Source organism: Xylocopa sonorina, chromosome 1 (assembly GCF_050948175.1).
Source record: "Xylocopa sonorina isolate GNS202 chromosome 1, iyXylSono1_principal, whole genome shotgun sequence".
Taxonomy (NCBI): domain Eukaryota; kingdom Metazoa; phylum Arthropoda; class Insecta; order Hymenoptera; family Apidae; genus Xylocopa; species Xylocopa sonorina.
The window spans coordinates 17,525,963-17,550,326 of NC_135193.1; the positions used below are offsets into that span (position 1 = coordinate 17,525,963).

The window sequence follows — 24,364 nt, forward strand, 5'->3', positions numbered from 1 at the left end:
CGATGTTGCTCGATAAATTTCACCTCGTTGATTACACGAAAGCACATTCAGTTCTGCGGGGATGGTAAAAGTTTACTCGGCGAACTCGCCTCGCGGTAGCGAAAATAAAGGGAAGAAAAAAAGGAAGGGAAAGGGAGGAAAGAAAGGGAAAAAAAACGAGGGAAAGAGCCGCAGGTAGATGGGAAAGAAGACCGCGCGAAAAGTACGACGCGCGAATATAATATGCATTCAGCTTTACCCATTCGAGAACGAGCTACCTTTTTCGGCGAGCCTGTTCTGTTCGCAAATTCGGAGCAAAGTATCTTTGTTTAAAACCAGTAGTCGTGTCAAAACCTTGGTCTACAGTGGCACGTACAGGATTTCCCTTCTCCTCCTTTTTTCACCGAAACTCACCGGTATTAAAAGTAAAAAGTTCCACGCTTTCGTTATCCTCGTCACGCGCGTCGATCCTCGAATATCACCGATACTTTCTTTCCCGATTGTTAGTTAAATCCAGCATATACCGTTCTACGAAACGTTGGCCGTCGTCTTATTAACATCGCGTCGTTAAGATCGAAACTCGGCCCGAAATGGAAGAATGCAAAGTGTTCATTATTCCATTATGCCAAAAAGCGGCTGGGTTGGTGCAATATGTTACTGGTCTTAACGCACCTGCGGGAGCGCGAGGCGAGTCGTAGGCGATCCTGGCAAAGTGTGAGGCCACGGGGCCACCTATGAGGGTCTCTCCTCATATTTTTCTTTCCTCCGCTCGCACCAGGCCTCCAGGAATGCGGTCGAAAGGATTTTACTTTCTATTTTACCGTGACGTTTATCGATACTTATTTTAAGGACACCGACGCTCGCCCCGCGCGTTCACCTCCTCCCCCGATCCGATATTTATAATTTTCGTATTTTAACATGAAACGCGTGCGAAGCTGCCGCTGAAACGTCGCTTTTAATTGCCGCAACAAATTCCCGGCTATAACGGTCCGCGGCCCGGGGTGGGTTGCGGATAAAATGGCTTTAGAAATCCGATTGAATTTGAGCGAAATTTTCGACTGTTATCGTCGTGTTTGTCGCGCGTTTTATCAATGACCATTGAAAACGGCGGAACAGTCGGCCGAAACGGCGACGTAGACCCAATTCGAACGGTGAGAGCTCAGCCTGGATCGAAACTAGTGGTATCGACGAAGAAAGCTTCCTATAAACAGGGGTGTTTTAGAATTCGAACGGCGGACCGCGGGGGTGGGTAGCAAACAACCATCAGACGTGCCACCCTCCTTGCAATACGACCACTTCGGTGGCTCCCCGCATTTCATCCTCGAGAGGAATTTCGCCTCAAATTAAAAGATCTCAGCCGGGCCCCGAATGAAATCTCGTCGCACGAGGGGTAGATACGTTCCCGAACTACGACCTACTATAATCTATACACGGGGTGGCCGGAAACTCGGCGACAACTCCACGAATGGACACTTGCAAAATTCCCCACGCCATCTCGAATCAGCCACCCACAACATTCGAGATGCGTTCTTTCTTGTGTCTCATTACGAGAACCATTTTTATCCTACTTTTTGACCAGGTTGTTTTCACGCGAAAATATGTTTCTAATATAAACGTATCAACGCGTCGTGTAAATTTGCAAGTACAAGGCGATTGCAAACACTTTTCGCAATAAGGAAGGTCCAGAGAAGCGTATGGATTCCGTAATGGTTTCAATTTTACGTTTAACAAGATCTCCCAGAATTCTCACACACCCAGTAGATGGGAGGATCGCGTATATAACGGAGGAGGCCGACTAACAGGCGTATCCGCGGGCTTTAATGCTACCAATATCCCAAAATTAAAACGCGCCGGTGACCCCGCAAATCATTTGCGCAACAACGTGTACGGCGAACAAAAGTAACGACGCAATCGGGACCAGCGAAACGGAGGGGCCAAGTGGTCGAATCTCGTCCCGGTTCGCGTGATATTGTTACCTTCGAAGACGTCGCGTCGCCTCGCCTCGCCTCGCGCTTCGTCCTTTACTTCGTTTTTCCTCGATCTTCCTCTCTCCTCTGATAAAAAAAGACCACGAGGAAGGACTTTGGTCGCAAGAGGATAACGCGCGGTACGAGTTTGTTAATTCACCCTTTGGATCCCTTCGGGATGACCGATACACCTACGAGGGTGCAGCGTGTCAAAGACAGGGTTTACGAAGGAAAATAGAGTAGCACGGCTGGGAATCCGGTTTCTGTACGGGCATCCTCGTTACACTGGAACTCGTTACATCTGGATCGCAGGTACCCGTGGCAGCTTTATTACAATTCCAATTAAATGGATAGTAATGAGAAAATAATTCTCGCGCTCGCGCGACGGGATGAATGATGAAGGGACGAAGGATTCCAAGGATCGTTTCAAAATTCGTCGCTAGATAGCGATTGTTTGACGGTTATTTCATACGAGAATGAACGTTGCGCGTACTTTTTGTTTGTTCGTGATTGGAGTCGAAAAATTTAATTACCCCTGCGACGGGGTGAACGCGAGCCGAGTCAAAGGGCATTAATGTCCAGCCACGGCTGGTGGACTCACGATGCTAAATAACGAAATCTCGAAGGGTAAACGAGTTCGTTTCGACCCTCGCCGTGGTCGCTGGAGAGCCTAAGAATTTCAATCTGCGGTCAGAAGGGTGGCAGCGATGAAGGGTGGATCGAGAGACAACTCCCTTCGCGTGTCCCTCTGGGGTGCGACGTGATTTCATTGCACCCTCCCCCTCTGTGCTCGCCGGGATCAACTTAAAAAATGATCCAGCAACCGCCACCAAACCGATCTGTCAATGCAGAAGCTAATCGAAAGATCAGTCTCGCACGCTTGACTTCGTCTTCTTCAATTCCCGACGAAGATAACGTAGGATAAACTGCGTTTCGCATGAATTGCGTTCGACTGTCTCGATTGAAACGAAACGATTCGAATCTCTGACAATGCTGATAGACGCGTCACTTCTTTCTTTTGCGTTCGTGTTCGCCTCTTTTTTTTTTTTCTTTTCATTTAGAAGCGAGTTGTTTCTATGACGGTTTTTGATATTATTTAGCCAACGTGTCGTAACGCGTGACGGTTGAAAATCCCGGGAAAATGGAACGGCGGAAGGAAAAGAATGGACCCGACTTGGCTGGTCAGAACGATACGAGCTATCAGAGGCGACCAACTGGCCTGTTGCACGGTGACAAGCTGCATTTGCATTTCAACTCTTTGCATTCTCCTATGCTGACTTTCAAATTCCGTCCATTGAAACATTTTTGATACAGTCGATGCCGATGCAGCGCGGCGATTTTCGACTCGGATAATCGAGAAAGCGCGCCAGACCCGAGCGCTATTCCGCCGATTTAATAATTAGAACACTAGGCGGACCGATGACCGTTCCATTGATCTACTTTTTTAATCAGATCTTTTTCATCCTCCATTCACCGCAACAATCTCCGAGCGAACGTACGGTTCGCAAACGTAGCTAAGCAATTCGAGCGTGGTAGCCAAGGGCTGAAAATCGCGTGACCACGTTCAACCACCGAATTCCCTGCCGGTGCAAAAGCAATGACCGAGGTGGAGACGCTCGCGTGTCACGAAAACGCTCCTGTTTAACCACGACATCCTTTCACACGTGAGTAAACAAATAAACGAATAAAGAACGTACGGTCGTTGCGACGATATGTCCGAGGGCTTCAGCCTCTGGCGTCGATTTAAAACTTCGATCCCAAACTTTCGAGAGCGTCAAAGGATTCCACCGCGAATTCAGAACGACCATTAGTCCTTCTCTCCTATTTTATTTTATCATTCCTCGTTTCTAGGAATTTATTTCGTGTTGCATAAAATTGGTACCTATCCATCGTTTCGTTAATTTCCACCGGTGGCTGAAAGAAAGTTCGAAAACCTTCGGACCGGGGTGAAGTTCTTAAAAAATAAACGGAATCGTTGGCGAACGAGGGAGAACAAGCCCGAGACATCCGTTCCCATCCTATTCGTGGGCCCCTTTATCGCGTTCCACATCCTCGGTCTCTTTCTCGCGAATGCCGCCGAGGCGATCCACCTTAATTAATGAGTTTATCGGAAACTCTCGCGATGTTGGTCTTGGGCCACGCCAGCCCGGAGGGCAGAGCGGCAAGCGGCTCGAAACTACTCGCTCCGTCACTCCCCGCCATTTTAATTTCGCCAAGAAACTTTCTAATTACGAACTTTTCTGATTAATCACAGTAATTAATTAGTAACGTTCGCCAGAGGAGAGAAAATACGAACCTACCCGGGGATGTAGCAAACTGCCTTCAGTTTCATCGAATAACCACCGTCACCCTTCTTCCTTCTTCCCTCGAATTTTCTCTTCTCAGCATCGTTTCAGAACCCGTTCGTTCCTCCATTTTCATTATTTTTCAACTTTCCACCTTCTCGTTTTTCGCTTTCTCGTACGCTCCCAATTTTTTTTTTCGTACGACTTCCCTCGCTTCGATCGCCTCGAGGGTGGCTCGCTACTTCACCCAACCACTCGCATTCTTCTTTCCGGAATTTTTCAAGTTTCTTGTTCTCCCAGGGATTAACGACCACGAATCATGACGCCAGTAGTGGCAGATCAGACTGCAGCGCTGATCGACTAAAACGGAAACTTGTTTCAGCGGAACTCTTTCCAAACAAAATTTCCCATCGCTGCCGTTCATCTTTTTTATTCCCATCGAGAGGAACGATAAGAAGCGTTAATGATTAATATCCGTGGGTACAGGGCTCTCATTGACGGTGTAATTAATTCACGAAAATATCCAGCCACCTTATCTCCCCAGGTTCTTCGCGACTGCTTAACGCGCTTCTTCGAAGTCTCGTCGATTAACAGGTCTCAGCAGTTTTCGCTATCGTTCGTGAAGTTTCGATGCCAGCCACGTCTGCTGCGCAAGCTGGGGAAAGAACTCTATCATCGAGTGATTTTCACTAGAAAGCTCGAAACGTTAGTCCCGTTACTACATTATCGTCTCGGATTGGAAAATAGAAATTTCGTCGTTAAAACCGTCCGCAATAGCATGAGGTTGCATCGTAGATATCTCTTATCCTTTCCCTCGTCCCATTTCGTATTTCTAATAAGATGTTTTGATTGGCTTACCCGCTGGGCTTCGCACCTCGTAGCCGGTTCCTGCGAAGCTCCGGTCAGGTAGCCGATGACTCCGCAGGATCACCTGTACAGTGCTCCTAGTGAACGAAACGAAATTCCGTAGACGCTTCGAATCGCGAATCCAACCACCGTTCTTATTTTCGCCCAGCAAAACGGGACGGATAGATATCTCGAACGCTAATCCATTCGCGAAATTGTTCCAGCCTTCGTTAGGGAACGGATCGTCGTAAAAACTGTGTAAACCCAACGCGTACGCGCTTTGTCGCCGACTGTACTCGAGCCGAACGAGCCAAAGCGCCTGGAACGGACGCATCTGTATCCGTGTTCTGTGACCAATTTCAATTCGGGAATTGCCGGTTTCTTAACAGCCATAGCGCCATTTAGAGTCCACTCTGATTCGATCACCCCTTTTCCAGATACCGATCGTCGATTCTGACAAAGTTGAACGTCCTTAGCCTCGCGAGTTTGCAACGCGACGCATTCATACGCGATGATTAGGATCGTTTTAAGGGGAATGGTTAATAGGATGTCAAAACATTGATATCATCAGACGACAGGGACAAAGGTGAAAGAGAAAACGGTGCTCCCCGCTGGAAGGGACATTAATTGTGGCCTCTTTTGCCGCGCGATCGTGCATTAATTGCGCGATAATCTTTATTGACACACCGCGAGTCCGTGAAAAAGACGTTCCTCCTGAACGCTGCTCAGGTATCGGGCTTACAAGGTACGTTTTTCGAGTTCCCCTCCGAGGCGGCCAGCGGAGAAGGAACACCGAACTTCGTGCATGCCATACCTATCATCCGCTCTCCCTTCGTCTCTTTCTGTATTTCTTTCACGGATGGGGCCTCTCTTTCCATCGCGCGTGGTCTCTGTTTCTTGGCGTACCTCACGATCGTCGAGTCATCGTGTAATGACGTGCCGCGGCTGTCAGACCGCGAGGCGAAGCAGCACAGCACAATTCGAGCCACGAAACGATTGGTGGTGGCGAGGTGTATCGTCGAGAATACGCGGCGAAGAAGGATCGAGGCATCGTCGTGGCTGGGACGGAAGAAAGATCGTGGAAGAGTAAAAAACTGTTTGGAAAACAGGAGGAGGGGGTCGAAGATCGCGGAAAGTATTACAATAAATCACCAGTTCCAGTGTCGTATGTATTAATCGCGTACCCGATAGGAAGAAGGAAGAAAGAGGAATAGAGAAATATTATCTCGTCGAGCACAGTTTCACGCGGTTGTCTGAGCAGCGCGATTAGCACGGATCGCGACTACTTAGCGAGTAGTATTTACGCGGGAACAGCGCCGTGTCTGGGAGAATTAGACGGAAGCACGCGGGCACGTAAAGTAGGTATCTCTTGGACAGGTTCACGCGATAACGTGACATAATTAACCGCGGCTAGGAAGAAGGACGGGAACGCGTGAAACGGTGGGGATCTAATTTCGTCGAGGATTCTGACACCCAGACGGACGTGAACGTGAGGCGAACGTTATAGGCGATGTCCATAATGGCGATGACGCGCGGACAATGGTGCGTGGACATAAATACCACGATCGGATCTCCGGACACGCCTCCGATTAAATTAGGAACGGTCCGAGTGGCAAAAAACGATTTAAGTGTTTAGACGCTCGAGTGGATCTTTCTACCGCTTAAGGACGCTTCAGTGTTACTGACGTTGCCGCGAGGGCATCGAAAATCATCGCCGATCATTTTCGACCCGAGTATTCCACTTATACACGATCGTTCTCGGCTCTGATCGCTGTCTGTCGAAGAATACCTGGAGAATATCTGGAACAGCTTCGTCCCTTGTACCCGCGTTGCATCGATGGATTCGAGCGTCTTCGATTGTCCACCGTTGGATTTAGCACGCTGCGCCAGCGCTACCTAATGAAATTAATTATCCGACGGGTCGATCGCCTAAGATCAACGTTCCAAATCAAAGCAAATCCGAGCAAGCGAAGCGACGATGGTATTCAGAGCTGGTGAAAAGACAGCGCGAAATAATCAGGGGCCCGCGTGTTTCTAGACGAAACAAGCTGGAAAACGAATCGGGACACGTCGCGGAGCAAAGAACGAAGTCGAGGAGTCACGATAATTCGTGTGATCAAAGCGGCCGACTCGTTGGCGTCGTCTCACCTTTAATAAAGCTATCTGCCATCTCTAATATCTCTTCGCTGGCTCTCCTCTCTGGATAGCGAAGGAGGGACGACGAAGAGCGAGGAGGAACGACGACGACGACGACGAAGACGACTACAAGGAAGAAGAGGACCACTGCGAGGATGTAGGAGCAGGGAAGAAGCAAGAACGGATACGAAGAAGACGAAGAGGAAGAAGAAGGACGCCGGTGTCGAACGCAACGTGTACAAGGAACTTGGCATAAGAGAGAAGAAAAGGGGAGAGATCTCGAGGATCGTCGCTCGAGACACCTTTCCACAACGAGGCCTTGTTCACCAGGAGAAAAGACACGTCAGCCGTGTACGCACCTCGTCTCTTCGGGGCCATCGATACGACGCGACGTCCGAACCCTTCTTCTCGTTTTCTCATGGTTAATGTCTTCCTCGCTCTGCCCACCGAGTCTTACCTTATTATAGTTACCATTCGCAGCCGATGGTTATCAGCGACCGCCGTCAATTAAGCAATTATCGACACCTCCGAGCCGATGCCCAAGCAAGGACCCAAGATCACCGCGTCTGCTGGCTCACGGCCTCGAATATCGATCGTACGATCGATCGGACGTCGCCAGGGATCTTTGTGCTCCCCCTGTTTTGTCGGTCACGAGCACTCGATGCAATTTCACCAATATCGACGACGATCCTTCGCTCTCGAGCAGTCCGCTCCCGCGGCCCTTTTAATAATACTTATCCACGGGCCCGCAGCTAATTAAGCAATTAAACGTCCTGCTCCGCGGACCATCGGAAAATTGCAGGAAAGTCGTTCCCCTCTTGCCGATACTCGGCAGCCACGGACGCGGAGATACGGAAACGTTTCTATGGACTTAATTGACCGTGGCGGAGAAGCGTCGTGCGAGCCATTAGCGAAGTTATCGAAGTCCACCGGGGTAGTCCATCAACAAACTCGTTAAGTTGATTAACCTCCGATGCACCCTGCGACTTCTTGCGCTGGGCTAATAAATGGGGGATGTGTAGATAAAACCGTGAAATATGTACGGTTATTAATTTCACGGTTAACGATTGTCTGCGGCGTGCTAAAGTAGATTACGCTCTGCTTCGAGCAGTCTCTAGCTTTCTTTTCCCCGTTTTTACTTAACCCAGTGAACTTGGTTTAACAAAAATCGTCGTCGTCGTCGTCGTCGTCGTCGTCGTTATCGAGTCCGTGAAGAATGCGTCGAGTGCTCGAAGTAACAGAGAATCGGTAGCATACATACGTCAAAGAGTTTGCGAATTGATAAATTTTAATAAACCACAGAGGGGCGAGTGCGGCGGAACGAAGAAGCTCGACAAATAAACGACTCGTGTACGGTTAATTGGTGCCGACACGGTTTCCTTAAATCAAAAACTGTCACCGGCCACGATACCGGTGTATATCAGATATCGATCGATCCGCTGTTATTTACGAGGCCAACCGGATCGTGTCAACGTAACAGCTTCCAGGATACCGGTGTCCTGATCACGTTCCACGTGTCCCCCGCCGTGTTGTCCTTACAGGACGCGTTTACGCTGCCCAGTACACGCATATATGCGTGTAGCAATTTACTGGCCGAAGAGGAGGCGTCGGGCTACATAAATCAGAAAGACAACGCGTCAGCTTATTAACCACCGACGATTTATTTCCGCCTGTTGGTACACGGGACTTTCCGCGCACCCATCCGCTCGTTCCCGGGCCGAACTGTTACGGCAAAATTGAAAAATTCCTGCGAAACAAGCGACGCTGCTACGCGAACTCGAATTCTTCGTCGGTTCTATTGGAATTCTTATTTCTTTCTTTTCTTTTTTTTTTTTTTTTGTTGGAATTTCAACGTAGAGGAAAATTCTTTTCTCTACGTTGAAAATTCGAACGGTCCCGCCTTTGTTTCACGAACGTGCTGCTCGATAAATATTTCGACGTATTATCGAGGAATTTTCCGTTGCCAGAAGATGGCTTCCTTTCAACTATTCTCCTTATCTGTTCGAAACGACAAACGGATGCGCGTGCATGTAAACGAATTCCAGACATAAATTTACCAACTTCCGCTCTCCATTCAGCGGCAGAGAACGCCGAGACATCGGTATATTCGACGATACTTCCGGCAATTCTTGGAAACTCTCCTCTCCTCTCGGCGTTTCGACGTGCACGATAATGCTATCAATGTCAGGTGAAAAATAACATTCGCTCCGCGGCTGGTTCTCGCGTTTATGCCTCTCTGTCAAGCCATTTTTACGTCCAATTTAAACCCTGCCTGTCCTTATTGTACGGTTACGGGGATTCCACCGCGGAATCGGCGTAATTTTTTATCATCTTAATGCTCTCCGCTATAATTGCGTAATTGAATGCACGCCCGGAAAGAGTAGAGGGTATAAAAGGGACGGCGTAGTACGATCGGAAAAGAATACAGCGTATCAGGAATGCCAGGAAATATGGCGAGGGGTTAATCGTGGCGGGGTGAAAGGGGCAGGGGAAGGGGGAGGTAGAGAGATCTCTCGCAATTAATCGAGGGAGGAGCACGTCGGATTTTAAGGACTCCTCCTGGTGCGTGAGGACCCACCGCGGGTTCCGTCTTCCGTTATTTATGTTCCTGGATCCAACGAGCTCGGGGGGTCCAGGAATGTCCACCGTTCCTCCAAAACGAGATCCGGCCGTGACTATTAATTATTTCTGGTCCGTTCGCGCCTAAAACAGTTCGCCGGAACGGCAGCACGGCTATTCCGAGCGATCCTTACCTTCGAAAGAATCCGCCCGACTCGTCCGATCGTTCCTTCGCCCCGTTGCGGTTCTGCGTCCGATCTCCTGGTAATGGTGGTAAATCGTCGGGGTATAGGGTCTGGCGGGGCGAATAAATCAAGACTACGCGTGTTTCCCCAATACTTTATTCACCCGACCGTCTCAATCCGCGCGAAATCGCAACTTTTTCGCGGCGTTTCGCAGCGTCTCTGTTTTACTTTGAACGAGCGTCACGCTGCGCCAGAGACACGAGCTTATATCTACGATCGCGTATATTCCAGTGGCATACGTGCACGCCTGGAATAATTAACGAGAAAACGCCAGAAAGGGGAAGAAGGCAGCGGGTATGGAACAGGAATAAACTGTCAGGTACCTTCTCACGGCTTTTACCCGTTTCTTCATGAATTTTACATTCACCGGCACGACGTCACCGTTTCGAGCACGGCGTCATCGTAGCCACCGCACTTCCCAACCGCCCCACGCACTATTCGTTTGTTCGCCGCGCAACTTTTTTCGTTCTACTCGATTTTTAAGTATCGTTCTCCCTTCAGTCAGGACGCGTGACACGCATCGAGGGTCTCGTTATTTCCACGAAAAAATCGGCGAGATCCGCGGTACGCGAGGGTAGAAACAGGGGCGGGGGACAATGCGCGGGGAGGCGGCTGTCCCGGGGGTGGCGGTGGAACACGGGCGAACGACAAAACGCCGCGGCAACATCACGATTTATCCTCGCACACGCGTGATTTATAACGACGCGTACAGTCACTACGCCGCGCGACGTCTCATTTGTACGTACTTTCTCTCATTTGCGCTCGCGACGGATCCACCGAAAAGAAGAGGAGAGCCACGGGAAAAGAGGAGGAACCGAGCGGAAGGGAAAGAGGTAGTACGGGCGAGTCGTGAGTGGCGCATGAATTATTCAACCGGCGGCTCTCGTTTGCCGCGTCGTTGATAATAACAATCGTGGATACCCCGGTAATGATAACTGTTCGTCGATCTCGTTCTTTGGACGGATCACAATAAGAGCGACACTAATCACACGTTGACGGGCCAAACATCGTTGATCGATTCGCGAGTCGTCCCTGGATACGTTCCTCGGTTCCACCGTTAATTGAACGATGCGCTGGTTAACGAACGGGCTCCACTCTATTTTTCCGAGTAATAACAGTCCCAGGGGGCTGCGTTCGGATGTTGGTCCCCGTACCTCTTCCACATGTATCGATACCTGAAACACAGAATCGAGATATGCACTGTCGCGTTCCATCTCGGAGAGTCCTACGATCTAATTTCGCCGCGCCAATCGTGTAAGCTTCGTCGCGAGACCAGCGTCGAAGGGGAAAGAAAATAGGAAAACGGGGAAAAAAAGGAGACACGGCTCTCGAGCGGAAGAGGGGGTCCAGGTAGAAGGTGATCTGTACCGTGGCCACGTTGCACGGAGGAGCACGTCGCTGTAGGTAAAACGTACCTACGGCATCCTGCACCCTCTCCCCGCCACCCTTTCCTTTTTCCTGCCCCTCCCGCGTGGATCTGACCCACCGACGATGGCAGTAGCGGCGTGCATAACAGGGTGGACGTTTAACATATGACCGGCTACCAGTGTTATTAATGCGCCGGTAGCGTCGTGCTCGGTTTCTTCCGAGCCCACGTACGGTGCCTACGATCCCGTGGCCGGGTTGGGGCCACCCGCGGGTCCTCCCCGGCTCGGGCTGGGTCCCTCGATCGCGGACGCCGGGGCCCACGAGCCGAGTGGGGTGCAACGTAACACGACACTCGGGAACTGCGCCGCGACTCATCCCCCGAAACGAGTTATGCCTTCCTGCTGAACCCGGGTCTAATTAATATGTGTTTAGGCAGAGACAGTGTACCTGCTAGCCACGGTCGTTAGAGTCGGTTACGCGCGTTGGTATTCTCGGAGATCCCATGGTTAACGAACGCAGTCGAGAGACGTTGTTCCACGCCCTTGTAAATTGGTACGCGCGAGCCGATGTCTGCTCGCGGAGGATAAATCGATGGATACGTCTTCATTGTGTATTATGAAAGAGGATGGAAAACTCGCGGAAGGGAAACGAAAAAAAAACAGAGAGAGTCGTCGTGGGTGTGCCTATTTGTCCGGACGGTGGTGCGCGCCGATTCCACGCGGATGAAGGAACCGTCCGACACGATCGCGCGAGCCTATAGGCAAATATCTCCCGCTCAGCCAGGACATTAGGAGTTCTCCGGCGTCCGGAGGATTATAAATCCTTAATACAGATCGGCACGCGATGCCCGGCTCGTTAGGGTGATGCATGGCCGACTCTGGTGTCCCGGGGTGTACGGTAGCCGATACCAACACTGCCGCCGCTGAACATCCGAGAGGCTCGTTCCTGCGGGAACGGCTACACCCTCGCACACCACCAACCACCAGGTAATAATGAGAGATCAGAGATACGGCTCGATATTAATTGTGCGCATCGAGTGTGGCGGTGGTGCTTGCTGCTGCTGCTGGCTGCTGCTTCTGCTGGTGCTGCTGTTGCTGCCGTTGCCTCCAGTTCGGTATCGGGGAGAGAACCGACTGCTACCGGCTTACACCGATCCTTCGATGCGATATGTGCGATATACGATACAGGACCGTGGACCTGATCCCGCTGGCTCGTTCGCGAAAAGGCCATGCGTACGCACACTGGTACCACCCTGGCCCACCGTGGACAGTTTTATTGCGAATTTATTACGAATTCTTTTCACGATCCTCCCGACGCTGGTGCCCAACCGGTACCCCAAGTATATCGATTGATTTCGAGGAAGCGGTTTTATGTAGGTCGTTTAATTAAGAGGCGAGATAAGGAACATTGATTTTATTTTCTGGTTAAGAGATTGTCAGCAACGGTTATTCCATTTTGTTGTACACAAAATTTCGGCTTCTCTACATGCTCGCGATACCCTATTACTCGTACCGCGGCACTCGGAATATTTCCCACCCAATCGACGTGGGGGCCCACTTCGGAGATACGATCTCGAAACAAATTACGAGCGCAGCTCGCGCTGCCCTGCCGTTTGCTCGTCCTTCGCAGCTGGATCGGAATAATCGCCGCCCGTTAGCGAGCCGAGTGAGATCGCGACTTTTTAAATCGACGCGCGTATCGTTCACCCTCCCCGCGCGTATCCCCCTCCATCCACGTCGAAGGAACGCGGGGATTTATGTCCCGGCAGAGTAATAAGTTCCCTCGGAATTAAAGTTCCACGCCTGGGTACCAGTTCGCCCCGATAACGATCGAAGTCCAAGCCGAAGATTGTCGCGAATTACTTTCTCCTCTTTCGTTTCCTTTTCCCCCCCGACTACTATATTAAATATATCTTGGCGCGAACGGTGCGTACAAAAGTACTTAAACTTGGCTCCAATCTTAGGCGCCTGCGATCCTTCTTGACACCTTCTAATCGTAACAACGTCTACTATTATCATAAAAAGTAGCGGCAAGTATCTCTAACATGATACGATGTCAACTCGTAAACAGTATGCTGTTGCGAGGTGACACCCTCGAGTCTGTCAGTCGAGTTTCAACGATCCTTCCCCGAGAAAGTCGAGACGATTCTAATCCTCGCGGAGAGAAAGGACCGCTAATCACGCGGGAACAAGGGAGCGCGCAGGGGTTCCGTACAAAGTGGAGCAGGTGTATGCGCGCGTAGCTTCCGGAAGGTCCGTTGCTCGTCTCAATCCGGATTACGGTAACACCTGGCCATCCGCAATTTTATCATCCTCCGTCCCGGAAGGATTCCAATTTTCTTCTCTCCCCGTTACGCCACCCCCTCGCGGCCTCTTATCCCAGCCTCGCTCCTGGCGACCGCTTCTTCCTTTTTTCCCTTTTCTCTCCCGCCCCCTCCTCTTTTTTTTCTTCCTCTTCTTTTTCTCTCCACCGTCTGCGGGAGACTCAATCTGTGTCTCATCGTGGATTATTGGGATTTCGTTCGGATAGGAGAACGAGGCGGGGGCAGCGACGGGGGGAAGTTGGCTGGCTGCTTGCGTCGACCGTCTTCGCCAGGGGAATCGGTTAGGAGGAATAGAAGGAGAAAGGAACTCCGGTTGACCAGCCCGCGAGCCTTTAATTCTTTTCCTCCGTGAACCGTTTCGACGGACGTTCGTTCGCTTCCAGCCGAAATAAGGAGCACCGCCGGGGACGGTGATTTCGTCGAATTGTCCCGGCTGACAATTTACGCCGCGCCTCCCACGCCCGGCCTCCGTTTAAGTGGCAACGGTGAATCCGGATTTTTAAGTCTCCTTCGTCCACCGTCTCTTCCTTCTTCCATTAGAGCGGGAGACACGGAAGCAGGGGTTGCAGGATTTTTAATTTCGTCTTGTTCTTTCGCCGGACACCGGCCGCGGGGGGGTCCTGACGATTGGTGATTGCGAGGACTTCTTCGAAATCGACGGGTCTGCGAGCGAACTGCCGCTGTCTTTTCTACGTGTGTTACAGAACAAGCGATCGCGGAAAAGACTTTAGAGAACAGACTCGAGTGATCAGTGCGAATTGAGAAAGAATCGTCTGGTTCCTAGGCGGAGTTTATTCACTTCTCCGCCGGTTGAAAGGACACCGTCTCGCGAGTAGATTTCTCGAAACGTCCTCGGGGTGGCCCCATTCGCGGCAACTAATACCAATAATCCTGAAGACGATTCCACGACCAGGAGCTCTGTCATAAACCCACGGAAAAATCCTCTTACGTCGCAGCGCGAAGGGACGCGAGGCGGAGTCGAAGAGCGAGGCGAGAGGGGCTGTGGACCAGCTCTCGAAAAAGCGTGGCACGAAGCGCGAAGGAAGCCACGGGCAGGGAAACGCAACGCGATGGAACGCGATGGAACGCGGAAATAATGATCCCGTGGCCGCGGGATAATTGGCGTAAGGAGCTTGCCGCGTAAAGCGAGAGAACTGAAGAGAAAGAGCACGCGACGGCGGTGGAGGAGGGAGGAAGGGTTAGGTTTGTAGTTAGATCAAAGGAATACGTACAGGCCTTCAGCCTCCGGTGGACGTACTCCCTTTCACCGTTTCCTCCGTGACGCTAGGACGGCGATGCACGACGTAATCGATCCGCGATGATTAATTTTCAATCGCGGCTTAATTACGCCAGCCGGCTAAGCTGCGATTGAAGAGGCGTCCCTGGGTGACGGTGGAAAGGGCGGTCTGCGCCGCAGAAAAAAAAGGGGAAACGAAGAGAGAATGGAGAAGAGGGTGGAGAAAGAGAGAGAGAGAGAGAGAGAGAGAGAAAGGGGAAAGAAGAAACGAAGGAGGAAGTGTAAAGAGAAAGGAAGAGAAGGCAGCCGTGTCCCTGCGGCCCTCGAAATAGGAGGGACACCCCCTTCGTCGGTCTTTCTCAACTTTCTGTTAGCCAGGATTGTGTCCAAGATGGAGGGTTGCGCGCGGGCATGGACCGGGTAGGGCGGTCACGGGACACGATTGCCGGGAACACGTGATTAGATGGCCCTCTCCTTCCACGCGATTCTCCAGATTGGACACCCCCTGGGCCGCGCGCGGGGGGACGCCAAAAAAATGCAATCGGCTCTTACCGTAATGAAAAAGAACCGACCCCGGGTAATTCGAACGAGGACGACAGTAGTGTCCCCGCGTACGCGTACGCCTCGCTTTTCCGTCCTCGTTTTTTACGTTCCGCGACTGTGCCTCAGCGTCGAGGGCGAGGGTTGTTAGCTGGTCCCCCCCGCCCTGCTTCGCGCGAACCTGCAATTGCAGCTGTCGCCTTTGAGGATATCGGCGACTTTGAGGACTGACGGCCGGGAACGAAGCGATCCCTCTCTGTAATCGCTGTAATTCCTCGATGATGGCCATCGGAAGACGTTCATCCGTCGTAATATCGCTCTAATTGATTTCAACCGCGGTGAATATCGTCGCCGGCGAAATTGGCGGGGTGCGTGAAATACGTACGAAATTGTCGTGTCTACAAAATGAAGACGTAGTTACGGGTGGCTGCCATACGGCGAGGGACAAGATTCCACGCCAGCGAGGGCAAAAAGCCCATGATTCCCGTGATTCATGAGACTTTTTACGCTGGGTGGCCGGAATAATTCACCCTAATGCTCCTGCTAACTGCCTGCGGCCGTAGCGCGCGATTGTTTATTGCCAAAAAGCATCTCTTTAATATATATCATCGCCTCTCTCCGCGCGGGGGATGAGATCCTGTATTCGAATAAAAAGAGACGGAAGAACAGGATCGAGGTGCCGCGAAAACGAAACGAATGGAACGAGGTTTCCTTTTTTTTCCCTCTGTTCTTTTTTTTTTTGCCTTTTTTGCTTTTTACAGAGATCGTCTCGAGGCCCCCGGGACTTCTGCCGCGTAAATAAACGTCACGTTAAGTCGGATGTATCGCGAACAAAGGCATTCGTCGAGACCTTCTTCTCGGTCGTCGAAATTTCGTCGAAGACGCGGGTTTAATCGCGTCACGAGCTACCGGTGTATCAAGGGCGTTAAGGGTTGCCACCGCTTTGTGCAAAAGGTGAACTCGTTACGAAGGGTGAATGGGAACGTTCGGGATTAATGAATGTCGATCATATTTCGACTAGGTGTGCGGCTCTAGAACACGTTTGATGGAGAGAAGGGTACAGTTTTTTGTTTTTCTTTTTCGCTTTTTTTTTTCCTCCCCTTTCGATGTCGGTGCGACAGACCGTCGAGTATCAACAGTGATTGCAAAACGACCACGCGGACAGGAGTGCCGTTAGACACGTACATTAATAACACTCGATATTCAGTATTCTTCCAGCGCGCAGACTGGTTTCTCTATTTCTCTGTCCTCTGCCGGTCGGAAACATCTCTGCGAGACACCGGGACGGGATTTCAATGTGATTTCGCACGGCAAAACTGGATATTTTAGAGGGACTCGTTAATCTTGCACACTTTTGTTTAACGATGATTTATAGCAGCTCGCCGGCTATTTCCTTCTTTTGCCAGATACGTTCGATCCTCTGAAAGAGGAGTACGACGGTCCCTCGTGGTGGAAAAATTCGATTTTCAGCCGAGGCTGGGGGCAAAGGTGCGCGAAAGGAAGTTCGCGGCGAAACTGGAACAGTGAAACTGACGTTGCGCCAGAAGAGCGGTGTATTAATTAGCGGCGGAAGAGAAAATAGCGAGCGAGCGATAGGCCCCAGGGTTGAAATCGTTAGCGAGGGTGCGCCTCGCGATTCTGATTTAGCCCCGGCCAACCACGTCAATTCTAATTGCGTTTGACAGTAATTTGGCAGGGGAGAGAGGGCTGATTGACGGGCGGACCCGCGCCGAGGCGTTCCTCTTGCGCTTTCTCCATTCACTTCCCGCCTTTTTCGTCCACTGCAACAATACTTGCGCGACGTGCTACGTTACCCTCTTGAATATGTATACCGTGCCTCGATATGCCCGATAAGTTTCCAATTTCACCGACGCTAATTAAGAGTAATCGATACCGCGTCCGTGTTCTTAACAGATTCTGACACCGAGTATAAGGTATTCCCCTCTTCTGCTACGGAATCGGCTTAGTCGATCGAATTTTTACGTACAAATCGCGTACACATTTTCCGTTGCCCGCTTATTAACGATTGCGTTCCGGTTTTTCGAACGATCAAACTACGGAGCGCAAGAAAAGCGTTGTCAGGTAGAGATAGAAAGTGATTTCGATGGGTCACGAAATCACGCGTGTAACGCTACGGGGTCGATTCGTTTCATTGGACGCGGAGCGTGGACGTGACGCGAAATCGACGTCTGTTACGATCCGACGATTCTTCCATCGTTTCGACGCGCGGGCTAAGGAGGGAAGCGTGACGAAGAGGACGCGGCCAGTGAGCGCCGTTCTGGCCCACGCGCGTTAATTAAGGTCCTCGCGACCACGATGCGCGCCTCGTCTTGTTTTACTCGCCGCCGTGAGTCGCGCGTCTAACGAAGAATGCCTGCTAAATTATTGATTGTACCCCTAATTAGTAATTAACGTTCTCCGCAAGATGCAACTGTTGAGGTCCGATTTATCGATCGGTTAATGCCGACTCTAATTAACGCCGACAGTCGCTTATTGATTTTCACGCGGGGATCCAAACGCGAATTGATATTTTTACGTCGCGCGGACATTCAAGTCGAACTGTCCGCGAATTAAGAACGCGGATCGAAATTTTCCTCTTTCCTTTCGGATCGTTCGCACACGGAACTCCGTCGACGAAGACAGGTAACGAGGTATCTACGTTGAGAACGAGGACAGGAATTTATGCGTTCGATTCGGTGGACGTTCCTTGACGCCGTTTGACAGCCAGAAAATAACTTTGACAAAAATATCGTAACAAAGTCTGGAAATAATACGATCCCCTTTGTCTCGGAACAATGGCTGAAATATAAGTATCAATGGAAATATTAATATCGCGTGAATGGGAGATACGTGATGTCTCGGTTTAAATATGCGCTCGTACAAATCACGGCAGCTCTAAACGTCGGCTCTATTCGATACCAATATCGACCGGATCGGAGCCAACTTAATTAATTCACAGCTCGATATTGTATCTGTTTTAACGGCTTATTCAGTGTTCCCCTAATTTCGTCTACCCAAGACCGCATCCTCTCGATACGAACGAACTATTACAAAAGAGAGAATTCCTTTCCGTTTCGTCCCTCTCGAAGAAAGTCATTGTACGCAGAAACGTCGGAGGAATCAGCGAACACCGAGGAAGAAGCGTGGCTCGCACTTCCGGAAAAGGCGACGGCGAGAGAAACCGAAGAAACCCAAGGAGGAAGGGACGAGGAAGGTTGAAGTGGAACCGAGATAAAGGGTAAAATCTAGAGGGAGAAGAGGAGGGGCTGGGGGGGTCGAGGAAACGCGGCACGAAGAAGAATGAACGAAGAACAGAGGCGGCGGGGGTGCGTTGGGAAAGCAGGAAAATGAAGAGAAACCAGCGGGACGCGGTAGAGAAGGAGAGGAGATTCTAGGCGGATGAGAAACAAGGGTGCAAAAGGAGAGGTGGGAGAAAGAAAGAGAGCCACGGGTGGATGAAGCGAAACGGAGCCGGAGGTGGGTTTATCTCGCTCATCCTCATTAAAACCCTTCGCGGCCCACCCCCTTCTTCCTGCCGGCAGCTCGTTCCTCTCTTCCTCGTCGCGGCTCCTCTTCTCTTCCTTCAGCACCGCGGGTACCCTCGGTGTCCCTCCTCTCTTCGCGCACCAACAGACTACGGACGACACGACGACGTTGACTCCCGCGATGTCCCCGTGTTGGTAACACGAAGACAAACACCGACGCCGGGTTGAAAACCGCCTCGACGCGCGCACGTCCGCGTGCACGTTCTCTCGCTCGGTGTGTACGTGCGGCGGGATATACCCGGTAGGCATCCCCGGCTCGTTGTAGCACGCTCTATTAATTAAAAAAATGGGGACTCCGGGGAATGCTGGTCAGCGACAGGGGGTGAGAGCGCATCGACGCCTCCGTAATTGGAGAGGGATAGAGGGAAGAATGAAGATTTCGTTGCTCTCTAACTACGCTCCTAATGATTCTTTAATCATTCCTTAATGTCGCTCGAAATTTATGCCCCCTCTGTTCTTTCGCGCCACGATACGACAATTTTTCTGTTTTTATTGATGCGCACCCCCTACACGCGTTTTTGTTTCGTCGCTTGGACTTCACCAATCCTCGCATGCTCCGTTATCTGGGTCTTTTCGTATCTTTTATCCAGTTTATCAGTCAGTTTCATCAGGTTTCTATCTAATTAATTATTGTGTTGTTGGGTTTTTTGAAGATTCACCGTTTTTCATTGGTTGTATGTATATTTTAGCTTCTACCACCTGTCTATAGTAGTACAAATATCGTCAGAGATAGTCTCTTTAAGTTTGCAAGGAAGTGGAGAATAACTTACGATCAGTTCGAGGCGTCACCCCATAATCGTCGACGATATTGACTCGAACTACTTAAATACGATGCTATACTACTTAAATCGCCACCCATGCGTGACAACTACAACCGATAGTCTATTACTCGATTGATCGTCGTAACGATAAACTCTTGATTCTTCTCTCTAGCTGAGTATCTCGTAATCGATGCTCCGGATGATTATATACACCGGGAATAAATGAAACGGAATTATCTATCGAAACACGGTCGCAGAGTTTGGTAGACGGAAGTTCCGGGCAGCCGGCTCGATTTTCTCTAAACGCAGCCAGGAAAGAAATCTCCTCTCTCGAGGGTGCTCATCTTCCTCTGCTTCAGGTTAGGTACCTTCGATATAACGAAGGGTGGTGGCTAAAACAAAGAGCCGGTCGCGGGTTGGTCGATAGTCCACGGCCGCCAATCAGGCGAGACCTCGCCGGCAACCCTCGTCCTTGCAACTTGCTATCCGCCGAGGGTGGGTTACACTGCGGGGAGAGTTTGCTCATCCCCGTAGGAGAGGAACTCCCGAGGAACGAGGATGGCCAGGGTGTCTCGTCGCCAGGGTTACGACTCGATGGCGAAGAGACAGCTTCTTCTCTCTGCGCGTTCCTCTCGTCCCTGTGTCTACGCCTATGGCTCTGTCTGTATTTGTGTCTGCTTTCCGCGCGTGTTTGTTTTGCAGGGGAACGCCTCGAAAATGGTGCGCACGCGGACGTCTTGAAAATGGTGAAAGAAAACGAGAGAGAAGAGAGAGAGAGAGAGAGAGTAAGAGAGGGAGAGGGAGAAGACTGAGAGAAAAAAATGAACGATCTTATTCATCGACGCGATGACGAACTATCGCGTTGCCGCTGGTGAGACGCGCGTTTCGTTCTCGTCGGCTTCGTGAGATGAGCTGCGAAGGAAAAAGAGAGGGTTGCGTTTTAATCAGTGTCGAGAAATAAGTGGCCGCCCTCCTGTCTCAACGTATCTCGTTTATTCAACACTTACTTTTATCATACATCCTTACGCGTAAGATCTACATAAAAACTTATTAAAACGAGCTTAATCATATGTTCATAACTGGTTCTGGGCTGGGGCAGCTTCGCGGAGCGCATCGGTGCACGGTGTTCCCGTTCTAAAACAAACAAGAGTACCAACATCGGCATCAGTGTTGCTGTTTAAACAGATGTACGATTTTTCACTCTGTCCGAGCAATAAATTTCATTTTCTTTTTCGTACTCTAAAAAGCTAAGACGAGATTTGTCTCTCTCTAATCGTAAATTTGAGTAAAAAAAAAAAGAAGACATGTAGCTTTAAATTACTGAAAAGGCTTTACGCGACGAGTGCGCCGCGAACAATAAAGAACCACGAGGAAAGGGACGGAAGGAGAAAAATGAACGAGAGTAGGGACGAAAGGGAGAGGTTCGCTTGGGGGTTCCACTTTTGTGGAGCGGACAAACGAGAGGCAATCGCTCGATCGGTGATCAGTCTTCAGTGCCACCGTCGAAGTGGCAATATTAATTTATTCCTCGCAATGGCTGCCGACCCGCTCGGGATTTCGAGCGGAAGGAAAAAGCACGCCAGTCTTCGCGATTCCGCGGATCGACGATCATCGATTGTTCAGGGGCGTCAGGCTAGAACGATCTCAGAACCATTATTAACCCGTGCCTGCCTCGCGGGACGCTCCTTCCTCTTTCGCGTGCCGTTTCTGCACGAGCACCACGTGTATCCCCGTAATTAATAATTGCGAGTAATTACCCCTATCCCGTTCCCATGGGGGAAACACGCTGCGCTGTCCGGGAGGGCGTCCATTTCGCGTTTCGATTTACCTCGACGGGATTGTTGTACAATTTTTCTACGCGTTTCAAGAAACTATACGAACCCTACGTTTCTAAATAAAAAAGGCAATTTTGTCGAGAAAAAATCGCAAACTTCCTTCTGCAAACTCGAAGAAAAATTACAGTCAGTTTCTTAAGCAAGAAAACGCTCGAATCGTACCCGATCGGTCGCGCGGAAAATGGCCTCTGCGCTGCTCGAGGATAAAGAAGAGAGAAAAGCACGACGCGAATAAGACGCGCGCATCATCTCCAAAAGGCCGTGACAAATGAATTTTTATTAAGCCCCGTACCTCCGCGGCTTATCAGCCGATCCGATTGGCACAATAGTGCCGAATGAACGAGACCGGCAATATCGGCGGAGGCCCCCGTTGCTCTAACCTCGCCTCTACCCTCTCTGTAATTATTTTTACGAGGGTGAGAAGCCGGCTGCCGCTGACAGGCTCACGGTGCCCGGAGGTGGAGTACTAGCTGACGGAGACACGACGAGGATAAAGCCAGAGAACCAACCGACCGTTCCATCAAACAGAGACACGAGCCGATGAAACAGGTAGAGGAACGGGTACCACCCCTTTTCTACGCTTTTTACGCTCCTTCGAAGGCGGGGGCGGATAAAGGTGGACGGGAGTACCGACGAAGACAAAGATTCGTGTCATTGACAGTGTCTCGGACGCTCGGGAACTGACAGCCGGGACACGTGGCTCGAACACCTGTCCGAGGACTGGGAAACGTGCCCGGTTCGTTTCGCGGACTCGCCTCCGTTCGTTTCCTCTGGCGACGTTGCGCGTCCAAGCCGGACGGTTTCTTCGGTTTCGTAAGCGGCGGTCTCGATATCGCTTGCGAGCGAGAACAGACAGAAGAGGCTCTCGGGGATGGTGTCGAGTCGGCGTGGAAGATCGCCGCGATCCAACGAGCCGATCTAATTCTATTATTCGTCGAAAGGACGCGCGATTTAATTTTATTTCCCCGCGGCGAGTTTTGTAATTTACAACTTTGTAAAGTGGCCGAGGCGGCCGATCCTCCGCGCGGAATATTAAACTGGTTAGAATCCACGGGTGGAAGACGCGTTATTTCGATCCTGGCAGGATGATTCGGGCAGAAGAAAGAGGCGGGGTGGAGGGACGCGGAGGATGACTCGACGAGAAACGACCGCACAGCCATCGAGCGCGATGCGCCGGCTCTCTGGTTCAATTTCTGGCGTCAATTAAAAAGTGACGCGGACCGAGGAAAATCAGTAATTAACGAACCAGCCACCTTCGCCGCTCCGCCCTACCCCTCCCCTCCCACAGCTGTCTTCCACGATTCCGCCGCCAACGTTTTCGCCACTCGTCTTTAATCGTTCATCGATAAATCCCGAGCCGTCCCTATCTCCGATCGAAATCATTTTGAATTTTATACAAAGTAACCTAGACAAATAAACGACTAACTCTGACTGACGTCCAATTTATCGCGGAGTCCTTTCTCGCTCGAACGCGTGGTCCTGCAAGTACAAGGACCATATAAATACGGTGTAACTCGCGCAAAGTGGTCTCGACAAGTGGAAACTAGCAATTCTTCGGGAGTCGATTATCGAGGGTCGGGAGTATTAGGGTGCGGGTATCGAGTAAAATTCAGCCAATGGCGGACCATCGCGGTCCATCGAACCGACGGCGCGCCTCGTTCGAAGACAAAACAACCCTCAGGATCGAGGAATCAAGGTGTAACCTCGTTCCCGGAGCAGGCTGCGGTATCGGGCCGTTAATGACGCCTCATCCTGTGACAGGGAAACGGTCAGCGAGGATTTGGCATCGTCGATAAAAGAGGCGATGGTTGACGCGCGGGGTGCTAGCAGGAGGCGAGAGAGTCCAGCTCAAGTTCGTTACACGCCGTGACTCGGCAGAGACGGCGTTCCTCGAAGGTGCCACAGAGAGCCATTCCCCGCCGCTCTTCGACACCTTTTTACCAACGCGTTGGATCGCTCGTCATTAGCACTGGGCCCCGTAATTGCCAAATTCACGGGTCCCGGGACCCGCGGTCGCGCTTAATCGACCGATTACACAGCGCCCTAGGCGAGACGTCCGGTGATCGCGATCGCTTCTTTCGATAAGCGGTGCTCATTGTCCGGAACGGGCCTCGATACTGTCCGATCCGACGACTGTTTGCTAGATTGTATAAGATCGCATTCGGATAATTAATTGGCTGTCGCTCGAGGCTACTCGAGGTGGCCGCGTTTCTTTCCGATCGAACGTGTCGGATATTTTCAACGATAGCTGGGAAAAATAGCTCGAAACGGTTTCGATCGGCTATCCCCGGTAGTGCTGATTAATTCAATGAAATGGATCGGGACCACGTTCTACGCGCGTGCAAATGCGATCGTTCAGTGCGTGAGAGGTGAGAGGTAGAAAAGAGAAAAGAAAAAAAAAAACTTGCTGAGAAACAATTCTTCACGGGGCGCTGAAGAAGACAGTTTAATATCCTCGCAGGGGACGCGAGGACGTGACGCAATTAACCGACGTCGAGGCGAAAGAAATCGGTCGGGGATGATTCGTCGAAGGGGCGTGGAGGGATCGAACCGGTGTACGCAAATAGAGAGGTGTACGGAGGAGCGCGCGAAATCGCGGCGCAGCCTGGCTCCGTGGCTTTTTGCCATCGTGCAGAAGAAAAACGAGGGCCCGCCGGCTAATTACCTGAAATAACCCATTAGTCCTGTATACACGAGAAATTACAGGAGCAACGCCCGGGGGAGGGGGATAGAAGCGT

The 24,364-nt window shown here is 50.9% G+C and overlaps 1 protein-coding gene across 4 annotated transcripts in view; it reads right to left on the reverse strand.

Moving 5' to 3' along the window:
* Positions 1–10,460: 10,460 nt before the first annotated feature.
* The window catches only part of Soxn (SRY-box transcription factor soxNeuro), an 86,143-nt gene continuing 72,239 nt past the window's right edge, over positions 10,461–24,364 (reverse strand). For 2 of the 4 annotated variants that reach the window (XR_013103046.1, XM_076909360.1), the window contains one exon: positions 10,461–11,192. Coding sequence is in view for 1 of the 4 variants with exons in the window: in XM_076909360.1 (XP_076765475.1) it covers positions 11,114–11,192 (79 nt within the window). In the remaining 3 variants the exon portion in view is untranslated. Of the gene's footprint in view, positions 11,193–20,769; positions 20,926–24,364 lie in introns of those variants that run through there. The other 2 variants (XR_013103047.1, XR_013103045.1) reach the window with 1 other exon arrangement.